At 42.4% G+C, this 18,988-nt stretch overlaps 1 protein-coding gene across 1 annotated transcript in view; it reads left to right on the top strand.

Moving 5' to 3' along the window:
- Positions 1-18,614, top strand: part of LOC145341258 (uncharacterized) — a 183,085-nt gene extending 164,471 nt beyond the window's left edge. The window contains exons 42-47 of the mRNA XM_080186185.1: positions 2,547-2,654; positions 7,363-7,497; positions 10,209-10,325; positions 12,584-12,772; positions 17,806-18,092; positions 18,354-18,614. Coding sequence (XP_080042311.1) covers positions 2,547-2,654; positions 7,363-7,497; positions 10,209-10,325; positions 12,584-12,772; positions 17,806-18,092; positions 18,354-18,614 — 1,097 coding nt within the window. The remainder of the gene's footprint in view (positions 1-2,546; positions 2,655-7,362; positions 7,498-10,208; positions 10,326-12,583; positions 12,773-17,805; positions 18,093-18,353) is intronic.
- Positions 18,615-18,988: the final 374 nt, after the last annotated feature.

Raw genomic sequence — 18,988 nt, 5'->3', positions numbered from 1 at the left:
AATTCCCACTGACAGCGGTGGGACCAGAGAATCCTGTAGCCAACAAACAACGTGCCACTGCCTGCCGGTGGGAAACATGCGGCTGGGGTGGGGTCGGGGGGGGGGGGGGGGGGGGGGGTGGAAAATCTCATCCCATATCTGTGTAATTCACCTAGCAACCCCCCCCCCCAACCTCTCTGTCCCCTTAATCCCGTATCTTTCTAACTTTTTAAACATATCTCCACATGTCCTTTAGAATGAAATACTAACAGGCTGTATCATCCTGATGTCTTTTATGCTCTTTTCACTCATTGGCGAATCTACCTTTGTGTCATCGGAATAGTTTTAAATTGCATTCTCTATGCCCCAAATCCAAATTAGCTGTATGTGCGGATAACAAATGTGGATTTGTTGCCATGGTACAATCTGAGCAACACCTGCCCAAGCTTATTCTTTGGGCGGGGTTTTACGGCCCTGCTCATCCCAAAGCCATACAATCCCTTCATCAATCGAGGAATTGAGTTTAGGAGTCGGGAGATAATGCTGCAGCTGTATAAGACTCTGGTCAGACCCCACTTGGAGTACTGTGCTCAGTTCTGGTTGCCTCATTACAGGAAGGATGTGGAAGTCATTGAAAGGGTGCAGAGGAGATTTACAAGGATGTTGCCTGGATTGGGTGGTATGAGGATACGTTGAGAGAGCTCAGTCTTTTCTCCTTGGGGAGTTGAAGGATGAGAGGGGACCTGATAGAAGTGTATAGGATGATGAGAGGAATTGATCAGGTGGATTCTTAGAGGCTTTTTCCCAGGGCCGAAATGGCTGCCACAAGAGGACACAGGTTTAAGGTGCTGGGGAGTAGGTACAGAGGAGATATCAGGGATAAGATTTCACTCAGAGGGTGGTGGGTGAGTGGAATTGGCTGCTGTCGGTGGTGGTCGAGACAAATTCGATAGGGTCTTTTAAGAGACTTCTGGATGAGTACATGGGACTGAATAGCATTGAGGGTTATAGGTAAGCCTAGTAGGTAGAGATATGATCGGCGCAACTTGTGGGCCGAAGGGCCTGTTTGTGCTGTAGTTTTTCTATGATTCTATGATTCTAATCCCGCCTGAGGTTAACAGACTGCCCCTCGCCCGCTCAGATTCCTGTGGCAGGCATAATGGTAAAATTCCGGCCAAACAATTTTTTGCTGATGTGCTATTGGCTTTCCACTTGCACCATATAATTGAATTTTCCTTACAAGCCTGAGTCTCCTTATTTAATGGAGTTGCAAAATCTGTATACACTAAACATATTACATTCCTCTTCTCTATCCAATTAGTTACTTCTTCAAGAATCTCTTCAGAATTTGTCAATTAGTGCCTTTTGCGAATCCATGATTGACCCATTTATTTTTGCAAGCTCATTCACTTTTTCTCTAATCATTGATTCTGGATTAGTCTCCAGTTCACAATCTTCTTCTCTCGTTTCCTGAATACAGATGTTACTTCAGCTCATTTCCAGCCAACAGTGCCACCAATGCAGCCCAATTTACATAGATGTGCAGGAATAATAAGTTGTGGTCAGACCCTTGACTTCCTCCTTTACTTCATTCAGCAGCCGAAGGCACGGCCCATCAGGATCTAGTGGCTTATCCATTTTGAATTCTGCTAGTCCTTTCAGAACCAGTTCCTCTTCTTCCAGTATATCTAACAGTTGTTCTGTATCCACCTCGGGGGAGTCAAAGGTTACAGGGGGCAGGCAGGAAAAGGAGTTAAGTCCATAATCAGACCAGCCATGATCTTATTGAATGTCTTGCTTTTGCCCTCATCTGTAAAGAAAAATTAACAAAGTTCTTTTGTAATATCTCCACCATGCATTATCCTACACAATAAGATTCCATCCGCCTTCCATCCTTTAATTAACCTTTTATTTTTAAATGGGTTATTGTATGCAGTGAGGATGAATGATGGCGCACATCATGAGAGTTCCCTGCGTTACCATAGATCTGTGTTTTAAGTTATTGGTTAGCACGTTCACCAGAGTTGGATTCCGCTCACTTATTTCACACAAGTATTAATAATTGGAAAAAAGATCCTGCCACAGAAGCATAGAAATTAGAAGTAGGAGTAGGCTATTCAGCCTTTGAGTCTGCTCCGCCACTCATTTTGATCATGGCTGATCATCAAATTCAATATCCTGATCCCACTTTCCCCAGCCACACCTCTTCCTCCTCCATATCCCTTGTTCCCTTTAGCCCCAAGACCTATGTCGAATTTCTTCTTGAAATCAGACAATGTTTTGGCCTCGACTACTTTCTACGGTAGTGAATTCTACACATTCACCACCTTCCTCATCTCAGTTCTAAAATGTTTACCCCTTATCCTTAAACTATGACCACCCCACCTCCAACTGCACTTGAAGCTACATAGCACTAAATGCTGAATTTCACACTCCTCCAACCTTTCACACTTGGTCAGGCTCACATAGCTCAAACTTGGGCTTTTAAGATAAAAATTATTGCAATTTGTTTCTTTTTTCCAAATACAGGCTGCAGTTATAATTCTCTATTCTTGCTTATTGTTAAGGTGAAATTGGTGACCAAGGCTTGCCTGGGTTCTCCGGATTTGATGGACCAATAGGGGCTGCAGGTGATCGAGGTGACCCTGGTTGTGTTGGTCCACCAGGGCAGAAAGGTCAGTTACCTTTGAATTACCTTCTGAACTTGTGGAGTGAGGCAAATTTATTTGAATAATTTAACAGTAAACTATCAAGCTCCTCTGATGTTAGGGTGGTATGATGACACAGTGATTAGCACCACTGCCTCGCAGTGCTAGGGTTCAATTTCAGCCTTGGGTGACTGTTTGTGTGGCATTTGCACATTCTCCCTGTGTCTGCGTGGGTTTCCTGTGGGTGCTCCGGTTTCCTCCCACAGTCCAAAGATGTGTGGGTTAGGTGAATTGGGTAAAAAGTCTGACAACACCTGGTTTTAGTCCAACCAATTTATTTGATAGTAAATGCACAAGCTTTCGGGTTAGTCCCTTCGTCAGGTGAATGGAGAGTTCACCTGACGAAGGGACTAACCCGAAAGCTTGTGCGTTTACTATCAAATAAATCGGTTGGACTAAAACCAGGTGTTGTCAGACTTTTTACTGTGTTTACCCCAGTCCAATGCCGGCACATCCACATTAGGTGAATTGGCCATGCTAAATTGCCCATTAATATCTAAAAATGTGCAGATTAAGAGGATTAGTGAGGTAAATATCTAGGGTTACGGGGAAAGGGCGTGGGTAGGCCTGGGTAAGATGCTCTTTTGGAGAGTTGTTATAGAATCGATGGGCTGAATGGCTGCCTCCTGCAGTGTAGGGATTCTACGATTCTATGTCGTTACAGCCGATATTTATCTGAGAATATTATGAAATTACATGTTTGAGTGCATAAGCATAGCTGGAGATTTTGCAACTTCTCACAATGAGGGCGGCATGGTGCACTGTGGTTAGCACTGCTGCCTCACAGTACCAGGGATCTGGGTTCAATTCCCAGCTTGGATTACTGTCTGTGTGGAGTTAGCACATTCTCCCCCCGTGTCTGGGTTGGTTTCCTCCTGGTGCTCTGGTTTCCTCCTACAGTCCAAAACACATGCTGGTTAGGTGCATTGGCCATGTTAAATTCTCCCTCAGTGTAGCTGACCAGGCACCAGAGTGTGGCGACTAGGAGATTTTCACAGTAACTTCACTGCAGTTTTAATGTAAGCCTACTTGTGACTAATAAATAAATGTTAACTTTTAATGATGTGGAGATGCCAGCAATGGTCTTGGGTGGGCACAGTAAGAAGTCTCACAATACCAGGTTAAAGTCCAACAGGGGTTTACTTGGAATCACGAGCTTTCAGAGTGCTGCTCCTTCCTCCAGTGAATCACCTAAGAAAGGAATGTTGCTCTGAAAGCTCGTGATTGCAAAGTTCTCACAAGATTTATGGTAGGTGACCTCTTCCTTTTAATCAGTCTCAGCAGGTGGCACTCAGAAGGCTCCTAGTTATAAGTGTGCTAAAAGGAGAATATCACACTCCAAGATAACACAGCTCCAATAAAGGAGCCATTGAACTGGAGCTTCTTGATGAAAATATTGGATACATTTTAAGTTGTTTAGCGCCATTTCAAAGAAAGCTAAAATAACTACCAAATTCAATAAGGATATTAGTATATAATGATCTTACATTAGTAATCAGCAAGTGCAGTTGACGCTTTAATGCCCTTTGAAATAGCCTAGCAAGCCACTCCGTTCAAGGACAGTTGGGGATGGGCAATAAATATTGGCCCAGCCAGTGATACCCAATTCCATAAACAAATAAAATATAATTACTTTTTCATCAAATATATTCTTTTATTTTAGAATTATATCATTTTATTATCCCGAATAACTTTTCCTCTCCTATGGTGACTATTTCTTGTCCTGTTTCTGCCACTTCACTTATGAAATGCATCACCATCAATAATTTGACCAAGTTTTAACTTCAAGTTTGTCTCTGGCTACTGAATGCTCTTAATATGATTCCCATCTGACTTAGAATTTTCCATTGCTTTTTCTCTTCCAATTTCAATATCTCAGGAGACATGGTAGTTTGCATACATTAAAGTTGTGAAATTTGTGCACCTGGCCTTACTTTTATTAGCTCTTCCAAGTGACACCTGATTCTGGTTAACCTACCACAGTTAAATGTATTGGATTGCGACATATAAATACCACTCTGGCACAGCTGGGCTGCCTTTGAGGATAAAAGCAAATTACTACAGAGGCTGGAATCTGAAACCAAAAGAGAAAATGCTGTAAAATCTCAACAGCTCTGGTAGCATCTGTAAGGAGAAAAAAGTGCCAATGTTTCCAGTCCAGCTGACCCTTTGTCAAAGCTTTTGGTCTTTGAGGATGGATATTGGAGAATCTTCCTCATAATTGGCCTCCTTTCAGATCCTTTCTTCCTGAATCCCAAAATCACCATGTACAGAATAGCATGTGTTTTCCCTCACTTAGTTCCTACTGCTTCTGCCTCTCTTGTGCCCAGCAATCTAAATTTTATGTTTTCAGTCTAACCCCTCTGATTTCTAAGTGTTCTCTTTTATGGGACATTGGGCATTGCTGGCTATGCAGGCATTTATTGCCCATCCACAATTGCCCTTCAGAACATAGTGGTGGTGAGCTGCCATCTTGAGCTGCTCCAGTCCATGTATTGTAGGTACCCCAACAGTGCTATTAGGGAGGGAGCTCCAAGACTTTGACCCAGCAACAGTGAAGAAATGTCAGTATATTTCCAAGTCAGTAAGGTGTGCGATTTGAAGGGGAATTTCCAGATGATGGGTGTTTCCATGTGTCTGGTACCCTTGCCTTTCTCAGTGGTAGAGGTCATGGGTTTGGAAGGTGCCATCAAAGGAGCCTTAGTTAGTTGCTGCAGTGCATCTTGTAGCTAGTACACATTGCTGTCACTGTGCATTGAAGGTGGAGGAAATGTATGTTTATTGTAATGGATGGGATGCTAATCAAGTGGGCTGCTTTATCCTGGAAGGTGTTGAGCTTCTTGAGTGTTATTGGAGCTGCACTCACCTAGTGCAAAATATTCCATCATTTATGTATAAACATGTAATTCACATTTTGATATGGTTATCTGACTGTTGGCATTAATTCTTTCTTTGTTTTGATTATTGTGCTGCGTTCCCTCCTTGCTGCTGAATCTGTGACTTCTTCAGGCAGTCCAGGTGAGCTATAATAACTGACTATCCAAAAATAATTTAAATAAGCGCCTTCAACAATGTTAAACATCAAAAGCACATCACAGGAGTGTTATCAAACAAACTTTGGGGCAGAGCCACATGAGGAGATATTAGGAAATCCAAAGAGGGAGATTTTAAAGGGGATGAAGGAGCTAAAGAAATAGAAGGGTTCAGAGACAGAATTCCAAAATGCAAAGCTGAGTTAGCTGAAGGCATGACCACAAGCAGTAGGGCAATTAAATCAGGAATCTGCAAGAGTCCAGAATTAGAGGAACGGTAGATACCTTGGATGGTTGCAGGGCTGGAGGAGGTTATAGTGATAAGGAGGTATGAACATCTGGAGGGATTTGAAAATGAGACAGAGTTTTAAATGCAGTTGTTGCAAAAATGGGAGCCAATGTAAGTCAGTGTGTGGAGGGTTGATGGGCAAATGGGATTTGCTAACGTTAGGATACAGGTAGCAGGAATTTAGCTGAATTCAAGTTTATGGAACTTGTAAGATTGGAGACTGGACAGCAGAACGTTGGAATAATCAAGTATAAATGTAACTAAGGTATGGTTGAGATATTGAGCAGCTGATGTGTTGAGGCAGGGTGGATGTTATGGATGTAGAAGTAGGGAGTCTTGGTGATGGAATTGATGCATGGTCACCAGTTTATCTGGGAGTCAGATAGGATGCCAACGTCGTGAAAAGTCTCCTTCATCCTTGGATAATGACCAGGGAGAGGAATGTGGATGTTGGCTATGCAACAAGTTTTGTGGCATGGACTAAAGGCAGCGGCTTTCATTTTCCAATACTTCATCAGAGGAGATATTTTCTCATTTAGTACAACATCTCAGATGAGAGATGGAGTTGGTGGCTTGGGTGGGGGGGAAGTGTTTGTGGTGGGGATTGAAGACAGTAGTAACGTCATAACCAAGTGATTAAAAAGCTTGGTGCTTACCAATGGTGTGATTCCATGCTTTGTGCGGATTAATTTCTGGGGCAGTTTTAACTATTCTGTAGGAGTCCAGAATGAGTCTGAAATTGAGGAAGAGCTCACTGATGCGTTCTGTGAATGCAGCTCAGGGATGTACTGAGGGGCAAAACCCTGACATCGTAAATTGCTGCCTCCAGATTTGAAGTCTTGCGTGAGATTCAGTCAGGAGAATGTTAACCTCACTTCCTGGGCAGGAAACCCAGGGGATCAGGAGCAATGCTGGTTTTATATCTTCCATTGACTTCAGTGGAAGAGACGATTGGGCAGAGGTAAAACCGGCAACACTCCCAATCCTGTGGCATTCCTGACAGATGCATTCAGCCAAAATTGCTCCCCAAATTGTACCATTTAAATGTAAAAATTTATATATAATAGATTTGTATGAAAAAAATACCAGTTCTTCTGATGTCCTCATTTTTTAATTTTTGTAACCAAACCTGCTGAGCTTTCCTGCTCTAGGCTTCTGAACTTACATTCTGAAAGTTGCATGTGACCATTAACTTTGAATTGGAAGTGCTAATATTTTGGACTCTGCCAGCAATTTCTGTAAATACTTGCACATCACTATGATAGATAAATTTTGGTACAATTTGAAGTTGCCTCTTTATATTTTGAATCATAACGTTGTTAATTATTGACTTGTTTATTGGCTGTGCTATTAGGTCTGCCTGGTACACTTATCCCAGCTGATGAAGTGGATCTGAGTCTTTATAGAGGCGATCCAGGGCTACCAGGACCCTTAGGTCTTATAGGACAAGCGGGAGGAATGGGACCTTCTGGGTCACGTGGCCCTCCAGGTATTGCCTGCTTTCATAGCATGCATTGTGTATGGGATCCATAAGTTGGGGATTGATGGTATCAATCTTGCCTTAGGTCAGGTGTATCGAAGGGAGTACACGATAGAACATGTTGCATGCAATGCCATGAAACCATTTGGAAGTTTCCTGAAGGATATCAGGTGGATAACCCAAGGCTAGCTAAAGGATTCTGTGGAAAGCTCAAACGAAACCAGTGGTCAGAAAGTGCAACAAAGCACAATAGATATAAGCAAAATATGCATAAAGATCGGAAGCTCATTATGTTATTGCATGCTGTTTTCTTTCATTTGGTAAAATCTAGCCTTTAAGTTTATTTTGTGCTTTCTAAAGAAAACAATCATGAAATATGCAGTGTTCATGCCACCGTGTCCTTGATAACTTTAATGGCTTTTTTACTGGGACTGTAGCTTTGGAAGTTGACTGTGCTACACAACATTTTCTTTGTTTTCATATAAAAACTGCATTAGCAGCAGTTGAGATTAACAAAGGAAAGTAAGACTTACACTGAAATAGGGTGGGATTTTCTCTACAGCCTGCCATGTGTTTCACAGTGGTGAAGATGACCTGCCATTGGCCAACAGTGGGATCTTCTGGTCTCACGGTTGTCAATAGGGTTTCCCGTTTAATGCGTCCCTTGTCGCAGGGGTGTGCTGTCGGCAGGACTGGAAGATCCCACCGGCATGAACGGCTGGAAAATTCTGGCCATGGACTCTGACATCACCACTTTTGAAGTGTGTTCATGGTTATTATGCAGGAAATTTGGCAGCTGATTCTGTGCGCAGCAGGGTCCCAAAAACAGTGATGTGATAAACATGTTTTATTGATGTTAGGTGGAGGTTGACAATTGCAGTAAGCACCAAGGAGAACACCTCTGCCTTTCTTCCAAAAAAAAAATGCAGTGGAAGCCTTTTACGCCAACCTGTAGAATCAGACAGGATTTTGACTTAGCCTATTATTGGCATTGTTAACAGTGTAGCACCCCCTCAGCTAGATATTGGGATCCTGTAGTCTCTGCATTAGGACAACACAAGACTAGGTGTAGCAAATGGTACAATATAACCTGGAGTGGCACTTGAAACCACAATCTTCTGGCTGTTATAGCAATACACACTGAACCACAGCTGACACCTAGGCTAAATTTCTTGTTCTCTCTTTCCCTGTTGTTGAAGCATCCAACTCCAGAAAATGGCTGAGATTGGATTTAAGGTCATTCATTTGCAGAGAGTTTAAGGAGGTTTACTCTACAGCTAACCAATGCCATACTTAATCAGGGTGTCAGTGTAACAGCGAGTGTATGTTTTGACAATTGCATTGTTATGCTCATTGCCTTGTTAAAGACAGTTGCTTGACAATGACTCAACCTCCAAAAGAGTATAACTGGACACAGGTGGAACAGTTGCTGTGGAAAACCATAAGGAGTTGTATGTAGAATAAACTTGCTGAAGATAAAAGACAAGCCTTCCATCGTTTATTATTCCTTCATCAAATTCTATAGCTGCATGTAACACTGGGAGCATTTGAAGCTGACACTGGGTGCAAAGGGGAAATGTATTTCTTTTCTTAACTACTGCCAATACACAAAAAAAGGAAGATGATCATTTAAAAATGAAATATAATTGAGGCACAAGAAGTATATTTTTTCACAAAATCATAGAATTCCTACAGTACAGAAGGAGGCAATTCTGCCCATTGAGTTTGCACCAACTCTCTCTGACAGAATAACTTACCCAGGCCCTCTCACCCACCCTATCCTTGTACACCTGAACCCACACATTTACCATGTCTAATCCACCTAACCTACACATCTTGGGACATCCTACCATTCATGATGCCTGCTGCTGGTGATAGCAGAAAATTTCACCAAAGGGCAGCATGGTGGCACAGTGGTTAGCATTGCTGCCTCACAGGGCCAGCGACATGGGTTCGATTCTAGCTTTGGGTGACTGTCTGTGCAGAGTCTGCACGTTCTCCCTGTGTCTGCGTGGGTTTCCTCCAGGTGCTCTGATTTCCTCCCACAGTCCAAAGATGTGCAGGTTATGTCCTTTGGCCATACTAAATTGCCCCTTAGTGTCCCAGGATGTGTAGGTCAGAGGATTAGTGGGGTTAAATATGTCAGATTACAGGGATAGGACCTGGGTGGAATGCTCTGTTGGAGAATCAGTGCAGGCTCGATGGGCCAAATGGCCTCCTTCTACACTGAGGGATTCTGTGATTTCTTCAACCAAAAACCCACATTTTCCCCACGTACTTTACCTGCATTTGGAGCAAATAAGCCACTTCCAGCTTCCCAAATACAGGGGACTGCTAAGTGACCGATTAGTGGGGCTGTTCAGCTCACAGACAAGAACCCAGTCACCACTTTAAATTCCTCCCTCTCTTTTCTCTTAACATTTTCACATTCAATGCATGGAATCTGGTTGGGATGTTTTTTGCCTTTGTGCAATGCAGACATACACGTTTGAACAAACATGTGTAATGGACTGCATGAACATTCAAATTCTGCACACGTTCACCACCCGGTAAGGTCATTTGTTTCCTCTGATTTTTCAATCTTTTTTTCTTGAACTAAACACTGGTATCTTGGCGAATTACGTTTCAAGATTAGAAGCAGATCTGAAAAAGCAGATTTCAATTGGTGATGTAGATCCTTGGAGAAACGTAAAAATGTTCATCCTTCTGTACACCTGCAGGACCTAAAGGGCGGAAAGGGGAACCTGGACAGCCAGGTGGTGATGGTTCACCTGGTCCCCCTGGGCCAAGGGGAAATACTGGCGTACCTGGACGGCAGGGAATCACCGGGGACCAAGGTGAGAACAAATTCTTCCCATTCAACTGCTTTTTTTTTCAACAGAAAATCTAGAGTAATTTTACGAAAGTAACACACACCGAATTGTATGAAGTACAAGTTTATCCTTTGCGTACTAAGATCTGACTTTCTTGCCATAATTGCCAGAAATTCTGCTGAAATCTTACTTTGATATCTCGTGAAAAAGGTTTTGGCTCTGGAATTATTAATCTGTATGAGAGCAGGTTGGAGGATTTCCATTTGGGTAGTTTAAAGGATATGAAGATATATTTGGGCAGCATGGTGACACAGTGATTAGCACTGCTAGTTCACAGCACCAGGGACCCAGGCTTGATTCCTGGCTTGGATGACTGTCGGTGTGGAGTTAGCACGTTCTCCCCACGTCTGGGTAGGTGTCGCCCAGATGCTACAGTTTCCTCCCACAGTCCAAAAGTATGCAGCTTAGGTTGATTGACCATGCTAAGTTGTCCCTTAGCATTAGGGCAATGTCAGGGGGATTAGTAGAGTGAATATTGTGGGATTATGTGGATAGGGCCTGGATGGGATTGTTGTCGGTGCAGACGCAATGGGCCAAATGGCCGCCTCCTGCACTGGAGGTATTCTATTCAAGATGGTGAGGAAAACTGCCCAGAAGTTTCTGGCATTAATGATCTCCCCTCATTCTTCTAAACTCTAATGAACATGATCCTAACATGGTGAAGGTGCCCCTAGGTAGCAGTGATCATAATATGATTAAATGTTATATTCAGTTTAAGGGAGAGAAGAGTGGATCTTCTAGCATTTAAAACTAGCATTTTAGGCTTAAATAAGGGCAATTGTGAGAGCATGAACGCTAAAGTCAACTCGGAAATGAGGTTCAGGGACAGGTCAATAGAGCTGCAGTGGCAGACATTTAAGGGGATATTTCAGAATACACTGACTGGAACGTTCCTACAATAAAGAAAACTTTTAAGGAGGGGACCTACCAACTGTGGTTAACTAAACACGTTAAAGATAACTTAATGACTTCAATCAGACCGTTGAGGTTGGCCTATTGGAATATGAACTCCTTGATTAAGGAATGAATTGCTGGGCCAAACAGGGAATCCTTTCCTTGCATTTCACTGGGAGTGTCAGCTCCTCTGGCATTCCCGAAGATAGACTGCTCACACTCTGTATACTGCTGTTGGAATTATAAATAAAGGGATTTTGGTGAAGGGACTTCTGCCTCTGAAGACTTATCACAGATAGAATCAAACTTAAAGAAAAAGCACTAATTGCACAATGCTGGGTGTAGAGGCAAAAGACTGGGCAGGATATGAAAAAGTGCAGATATCTTATTGAATAGCAGAGCAGGTTCAAGGAACTGGGTGACCATTTTCTGTTCCAAATTCATATGACCGTATGTTTCTCATGTGCTTATAGGAGGTGGAGGAAGTGTTGGGGTGACTGATTGAACTAGATTGTCATGGAGGGAGCAGGCCTGAAAGTGGAGTGGGAATGTATGGTTGGGGTCACACACTGAAAGTGCTGGAATTGGTGGAGGATGATCCATTGAACGCAGAGGCTGGTGGGGTGAAATATGAGGATGAGTGGAACCCTGTGATGGCTCTGGGAGGGAGGGGTGGAGGTGCGAGTGGAACTGACATGGCCGAGGGCCAGTCAACCACTGTTGCAAGAAATCCTTGGTAGAGGAAGAAGTAAGACATTTTGCAAGTGCTAATAATTTTAGAGCTCCTTCATCTGTGGAGCATTCTTGAATCTGATTCCAATTGGACAGAGATGAAGAAAAATGCAAACATGGTATAGTTGTATGAAATTGTGTCAGGTATCACTTAAAACTTTTACATCAACTCTGGGATCTTATTGAGATTACAGCATGAAATGGATTTATATTTCAACTCACTAAATTTGGAAGAATGCTAAATTATTGCCCAGAAGAATAATGGTGTAGGGTTTGCTCGCCAAGTTCTGTGTCCTTCAAGTCAGCAATGCTGCTATCATCCTAGCAAACAGGGCTACTGAATTGGCTCCGTAGCATGGCTCTAATCTCATGTTAATACAAGCGCAACAATAACAAGATTTGCAGCTACTGGTTCTGTGATTATATGTTACCAGAGGAGGATGACCTCCAAAGTAGTTTCAAAATCTAAACCAAAATAAATACAATTCCAACAAATGTATTGCAATTTATTCAGCTTTGATTAGTTTGGACATTGAATGACATGCAATTGCCATTCCTTTACTAAAGTCACAATGAAACTTTGTCCTTCACTTCAGGCCCTCCTGGACCACAAGGCCCACCAGGAAATCCAGGCCAGTGTCCACCATTCTCTGCTGGTTTCTTGATTACGGTGCATAGTCAGTCACAGAATGTACCTACATGTCCTCAAAACATGAATAGCCTTTGGCAAGGGTATAGTTTGCTTTATCTTGAGGGCCAAGAGAAGTCCCACAATCAAGATCTTGGTAAGTACCAGACATTGCTTAACCTTTTACATCGGATATAACCTACCACCTTGTTATATTTTTGTATTTTGGGTCTAAACATTCCTAGAGTGAAGGTTGATGTGTTTCAAAAATGCTTTTTAAAACTCCAGCAGCAAAGTGCAAGCTGAGTGTACCTTTCAGTAATATAATCCCCAGCTGTTTACTGTTCACTGCTACTCAGCTGCTTATTGTTAGGAGAAGACATTGCTTAAAGTGTTAGCCATCAAAATGCTTTTAGTAAGTGCTAGCAGTCAATTTATTTGTTAATCGGCTCCTTAATAATTCTTCAGACAGCCATTTCTAATGCACGCAAACTCATTTACCATGATGATGTATTACACTAAATGTGGATGAAATCAGCATTACAGCTCAAGACTCTATCTTGAGCACCTCCCAAAGCCTGTAAAGTAACCAGGGAAAATCACCCCATTCGTTATTCATCACCACATCATAGAATCCCTACAGTGCAGAAGGAGGCCATTCAGCCCATGAAGTCTGCACCAACTCTCCAACAGAGCATCTTGCCCAGGCCCTATCGCCAAATACCCACATATTTACCCCGTTAGTTCCCCCATCTTGGGACACTAAGGGACAATTTAGCCTGGCCAATCCACCTAACATGCCATCAGTAGGGATTTTCCTTGAGCATCAGGTTCAGACTTATGGATGATCAATGAATTCTGGCACCACCCAGCTCAATCCCTCTAGTTCCAGTGTTGGCCAGGGCGCTTGTTTGACACCCAGCTTTGGATGAGCCACAATTTTTTCCAGTTAAACACTGAGGAAAGAATAAGAAAAACTTGCATTTATATAGTGCCTTTCAACAACCCCCGGATGTCAAAAGGTGCTTTTCTGACAATTAGTTACTAAGGATAATCACTGATGTATAGAAAACAAATACAGTTGTCTGCTGGTTCACATCACAGTCTCCATACCCCTGCCACTGATTCCATTTCCCTCTCCAGCTTGTGCCTCAGGCTGAGCCTGAACTTTTGCAATGCTGCGCTGAACTTCTGATCCCAAATCCTCTCAACCACAAAGACCACCTAGTTCTGTCTCCATAATATTGCTTGCCTCTCTCCGTACTTCATAGATACCTTCAGTCTTGGCCAATCACATATTTTTGTTTGGTGGCATAGAACTTGAGTATCTCTGAAAAAGAAGAGATGTTCTTGTCAAAGCTTTTTGTCTTGCACTCATCAGAACACAAATGGGGAGAGACTGTATGTGAGTGAATACAGAGGGATCTAGGTGAATGAATCAGAAAAAGCTAGCAGGGCAGGTCCAACAAAAAGTTAAGAAGGAAAATGGCATTTTGACCTTTATTCCAAAGAGGTTACAGTTTAAAAATAGGAAGGTTTTGTTGCAATTGTAAAAAGGTACTGGTGAGGTCTAACCTAGAATACTGCATGCAGTTTTGGTCCCCTTACCTAAAAGGGATATAGTAACATTGGAGGCAGCCCAAAGGTTAATTCCTGGGATGAGTGGGATGTCCTATCAAGAGAGTCTAAATAGTTTGGGTCTCTACTCCTTGGAGTTTAGAATAGTGAGGGGTGATCTTATTCAAATGTATAAGATCCTGAGAGGGCTTGACAAGGTGGATGGTGAGATGTCTTCACTGGTGGAAGAATCTCAAAAAAGAGGACATAGTTACAAAATAAAGGGCCAGTCATTTAAATCTGAGGTGCATAAAAATTTCTTCTTGCAGAGGGGGGTGAATCTGTGGAATTCTCTACCCCAGTGGGTGGTGGAGGCTGCATCATAAGAAGTATTCAAAATAGAAGTGGATGAATATTTGATATATCAAGAAATGGGGGGTATGGGGAAATGGCACAGAGTTGAAGGCAGCACATATCAGTCATGATTGTATTGAATGGTAGGGCAGGCATGTAGGGCCTGGTGCTTTTCTATTTCTTGTGTTTGTTGCAAGGGTTTAAACTTAAAGGAGACAACAATTCTATACTGATGAGAAAACAGCACCAACTGGTTGGCAAACGTATCCCAACTTGCTGTAGAGAATGCACCAGTTGATGGTGACCGACTGTTAACTGCCAAGCATTGCCTGAAATTTAAAGTAGGTAGCTTGAATTCGATTGGGCAAGGCACTGCCTGAGAAATGAACCAACAAACAGCCATCAGTGATTATATTTAGCTGAAATAGGCACAATGTATGCACATGTTCTTTCAGAACAAGGCTCTGTGTATTAATGTAAAAGGTATAAGATAAAGTTGCCATTATACCAGATAAAGATAGGCTGCCCTCCCCTATGAGGGGGAGGCCTGACTGGTGGTGATTTAACCTGAAGGTCACCACACCTCAGGTGAGGGGTTTGGATGAGACAGCAGGGGGTTGGTTTTGCTCAGTTGACTGGACAGCTGGTTTGTGATGGAGTGACACCAACAGCGCAGGTTCAATTCCCATACTGGTGGATGTTATTCTTGAGTCTTCTTATGTTGAGTTATTCTTATGTGCAGCTTCCAGTACATGAAAATGTTACACACGCCGAGCCCCACTGACAATCTTAAATTGGTTGTCAGTGTAATTCTTAACACTCCAGGGATTACTCAGCAAATGTTGTCCAATTGCAGAATCAAATCTGATGTTGGACACTGTGCTTTGAGTTTTACAAGCACAGGCTAGTTGGGTACAGTCAGCAGCTTGTCTGGTGCTGAACGGTGGAAGGGACATGCAGTTAGAAATGATCGATCAGTCTATGGGATGAACGGTCTACACACCAGTATCTCACTGGCACTGAAATTCATATATCACATTACTCATTTGTGTGATAGGCAGATGGTCTTGTCTTTTCTTTTTCGGCAGCGGGAGGAGAATTCCACTTGCCAACTATTTTGCGGCGACTTCTCATACAGTATGGATTTGTTGTCTTCCTTGGATTTGTATTCTTGCAAAATGTCTTGATGAATAAATAAATATCAAGATGAAAAGCTTTGACAGAAATTATCTTTTCTTTCAACAGTACTCAATATTTTCAACATCAAAGCCAACACCTCAGTAAACCTCAGTTCATCCAGAACTCCATTATCTGTAATCTGTTTCCCACCAAGATCCACTTACCCATCATTGCTCTCCTAGTCTACTGACACTGGCTCCTGGTCCTTCAGTAAGGTTCATTAGGTGCATTGGCTCAAACAAGCACCGGAAGGGAATTTCACAGTCACTTAATTGCAGCGTTAATGTGAGCCTACTTGTGACAAATAAATAAGTAATAAACTTTGCTGGCTAGAGTTTAGAATTCTCCTCCTTATGGTTAAATTTCTTCATGGCTTTACTCCTCCTCACATTGACAGCTTCTTTGAGCCCTACGACATTCCCCCCCATTCCACTGAGTAACTTAATAAGGGATTTTAATTCAAAACAGCATGCTTTTTCAATTTAACATGTTGTAACAGACCTTTCTTGTAAATGAACAGACAAAAGATTGAAAAGCATCCAGCAGTCTAGTTAGATAACTTCTACAAATAGATCATCAAAATGCAGCTAACAAAACAACAACAAAACTTACTCCAACTTATAAATCAAAGAAAGGGTTTAATAAAGAAACATCATTACTCCAAACTTGCAGCCTCACCCTAGGCTAATCCAAGCTACACACAATTCTACATAGTTCCTTATTTATAGTAAATCAGTTGGTCAGCTGACTATTGCATCACTCTGTGATTGGTTCCATGTTTTACTGGGTCAGCTGACCCTTACATCTTGTTCCCATTGGTCACATTATATCCAATACAAAGTTGTCATCAGTTACATTCTAACACTCTATAGCAGTTTGCTTAAGTTATCTTGCTGTAAGTCCTGTGAGAACTGAATGGTATAATTTATTGGCACAGACTTTCTAACTCACTGAATTTACAACTATTCAAGTGGCAATAAGTGGTTTACTTTGGAAACCAGATTCAGCAGTGTCACATCACAGCATGAGACTTTTTGATTTAAAGTTTATCTTACCCACATTTATCCCTTTCCTTTAATCTTCTAATTTCTTCAATTAGATACTGTTCACGGTACAGCCACCACTGTCCAGTGCCTTGTCCATGTACCAGAGTTGAGCCTGACAGTGGCACAGACAGGCTGCCAGCTTTGATACACTTCACACCCAAGCCCAATCCATCCTCACCCAACATCCGCACTGAGGTCCCTGTGTAATCGGCAGCATCTTCCTCGACCTGGGCTGCTGCAATTCAATGGAGTTCTCCTCTCATGGCCCCCTGACCAGGAGCATGGCTTGCACTTCAGGCCTTCCTTATCTGTGTGGTTTGCCAACTTTGCTTTCATTTTAGTTCTGCGGTGTTGCTATTCAAGAAATAAAGTGCCACTTTGGACACTGCAGAAGATTGCTACTCAGAGACTAAGGTAGCTGCAGCTTGGCAAGAACATCTCCTCATGGACTAGGACAGAAACAAGACGGGGCAATCTGACTGCGTTGTTACACCATTTGATCGGGAAGATGGGGGGCTGCAATGGGGTAGGGGGTGCACAATTGAGGGGATGGGCATGTGATAGCTGGCGGGAGTGGGGGGGGGAGTGACACTCTCCCAGTGTCTTGTGTACTCTTGTACATAGTACACTGGGAGATCAGGTTGCATGTAAAATAATGCCCTCTAGCAGTCTGCAGCCAGCTTCCCGGCATGGCTGGACTCAATCTATTCCCCCTACTGGCGAGAATCATATTTTCCTCTTTTTTTTACTTAAGTGCCATAAGATAGCGTCAGGGAGCTGACCCAAAAAATGGGTGCAATTCTCTCCTGTTTTCATGTTCGTTCGGTCTTTTGGTAAGATTGCTCCTATGTGTCTGATGCTGACTCCATACAGTAAGTGGAGGCCTCTGGCCAGGAGCAGCATTGCTGTGCAAGGTGTACAATTCTAAAACTCGTTTAGTTTGTGTTTTGACAACTAAATGGCAAGGCTGTCAGGATATTTCATTTATGTTACTTCTGATCATTACGTCAGATAGTTATTGCTAACCATTACTGCAATCTTGCTGTTCTCCCAGGTCTAGCTGGCTCTTGTCTGCCAATGTTCAGTACTATGCCATTTGCATATTGCAGCATTGATGAAGTTTGTCACTACGCCACTAGAAATGACAAATCATATTGGCTGTCCACCACTGCACCTATCCCCATGACACCACTCATTGAGCAAGACATCGAACCTTATATCAGCAGGTGTTCTGTCTGTGAAGCGCCTTCTGTCGCAGTGGCTGTACATAGCCAGGACCAGACCATCCCTCCTTGCCCATCAGGGTGGGCCAGCCTTTGGACTGGTTATTCCTTTTTGATGGTAAGCTGTATTTTTAATCAGTTGTGCGTTAAAAACAAAACATTTATACACATCATTCTAAAACCAAACTGTGGTATATTGGCTTGAAATTTATCACACGATTGTAAAGTGATTAGTTGCAATGGCAATTGAAAAGTACATCTAGTGAAATAATGGAACTGGTACACGGCAGTTCAGATTTGTAGAATAAAAATAAAACTAGGAGTGTCAGAGGTTTCAGTTCCAGTTATGAATCTTATGGTCTCTACCTTCTTCTCGTAGTACACAGGAGCTGGTGGTGAAGGAAACGGTCAGTCTCTAACATCACCTGGCAGCTGCCTGGAGGATTTCCGCTCAACGCCATTCATTGAGTGCCAGGGAGCGCGTGGCACCTGCCACTACTTTACCGATAAATACAGCTTTTGGCTGACAACTGTGCAGCCAAGCCACCAGTTTGGACAATCTGCTCCATCAGAAACTCTGACAGTCGAGCATTTACAAAGACAAAAAGTTAGTCGATGTCAGGTTTGCCTGAAAAGGTAAATAATTTCTCCTGCAATGGAACTCTACAAGGAAAGCATTTGGTAAGACTTTTTTTACCAATGGGAAGATAACAATTCAGGCCTAATGATTAATGGTGCTCATTTTAACTTCTCTCTCTTCAGTACACATTCAACTTCAAACCGATTAGAAAATGTATGTCAGGAGAATGTAAAATTTATGCTGGCACTAGCATGCTCATGATAATCAATATATTTGAAAGTAAAATCTATGGAGATTAATTTTTTTATGAAATGTACAGCAACTTAATTGACATTATTGGTGCAATTTAACTTATAGATCTGTAAAATTATTCTTTAAAAGCTGAAAATTAAGATCATAAAGATCATTCATAGTCAGGGCATTTGAAAGTGGTC

Source organism: Carcharhinus amblyrhynchos, chromosome 3 (genome assembly GCF_965287045.1).
Source record: "Carcharhinus amblyrhynchos chromosome 3, sCarAmb.v2.hapA, whole genome shotgun sequence".
NCBI classification, from domain to species: Eukaryota; Metazoa; Chordata; class Chondrichthyes; order Carcharhiniformes; family Carcharhinidae; genus Carcharhinus; species Carcharhinus amblyrhynchos.
Note: the sequence above shows the minus strand (reverse complement) of the source record. Positions and strands in the feature narration are given on the sequence as shown.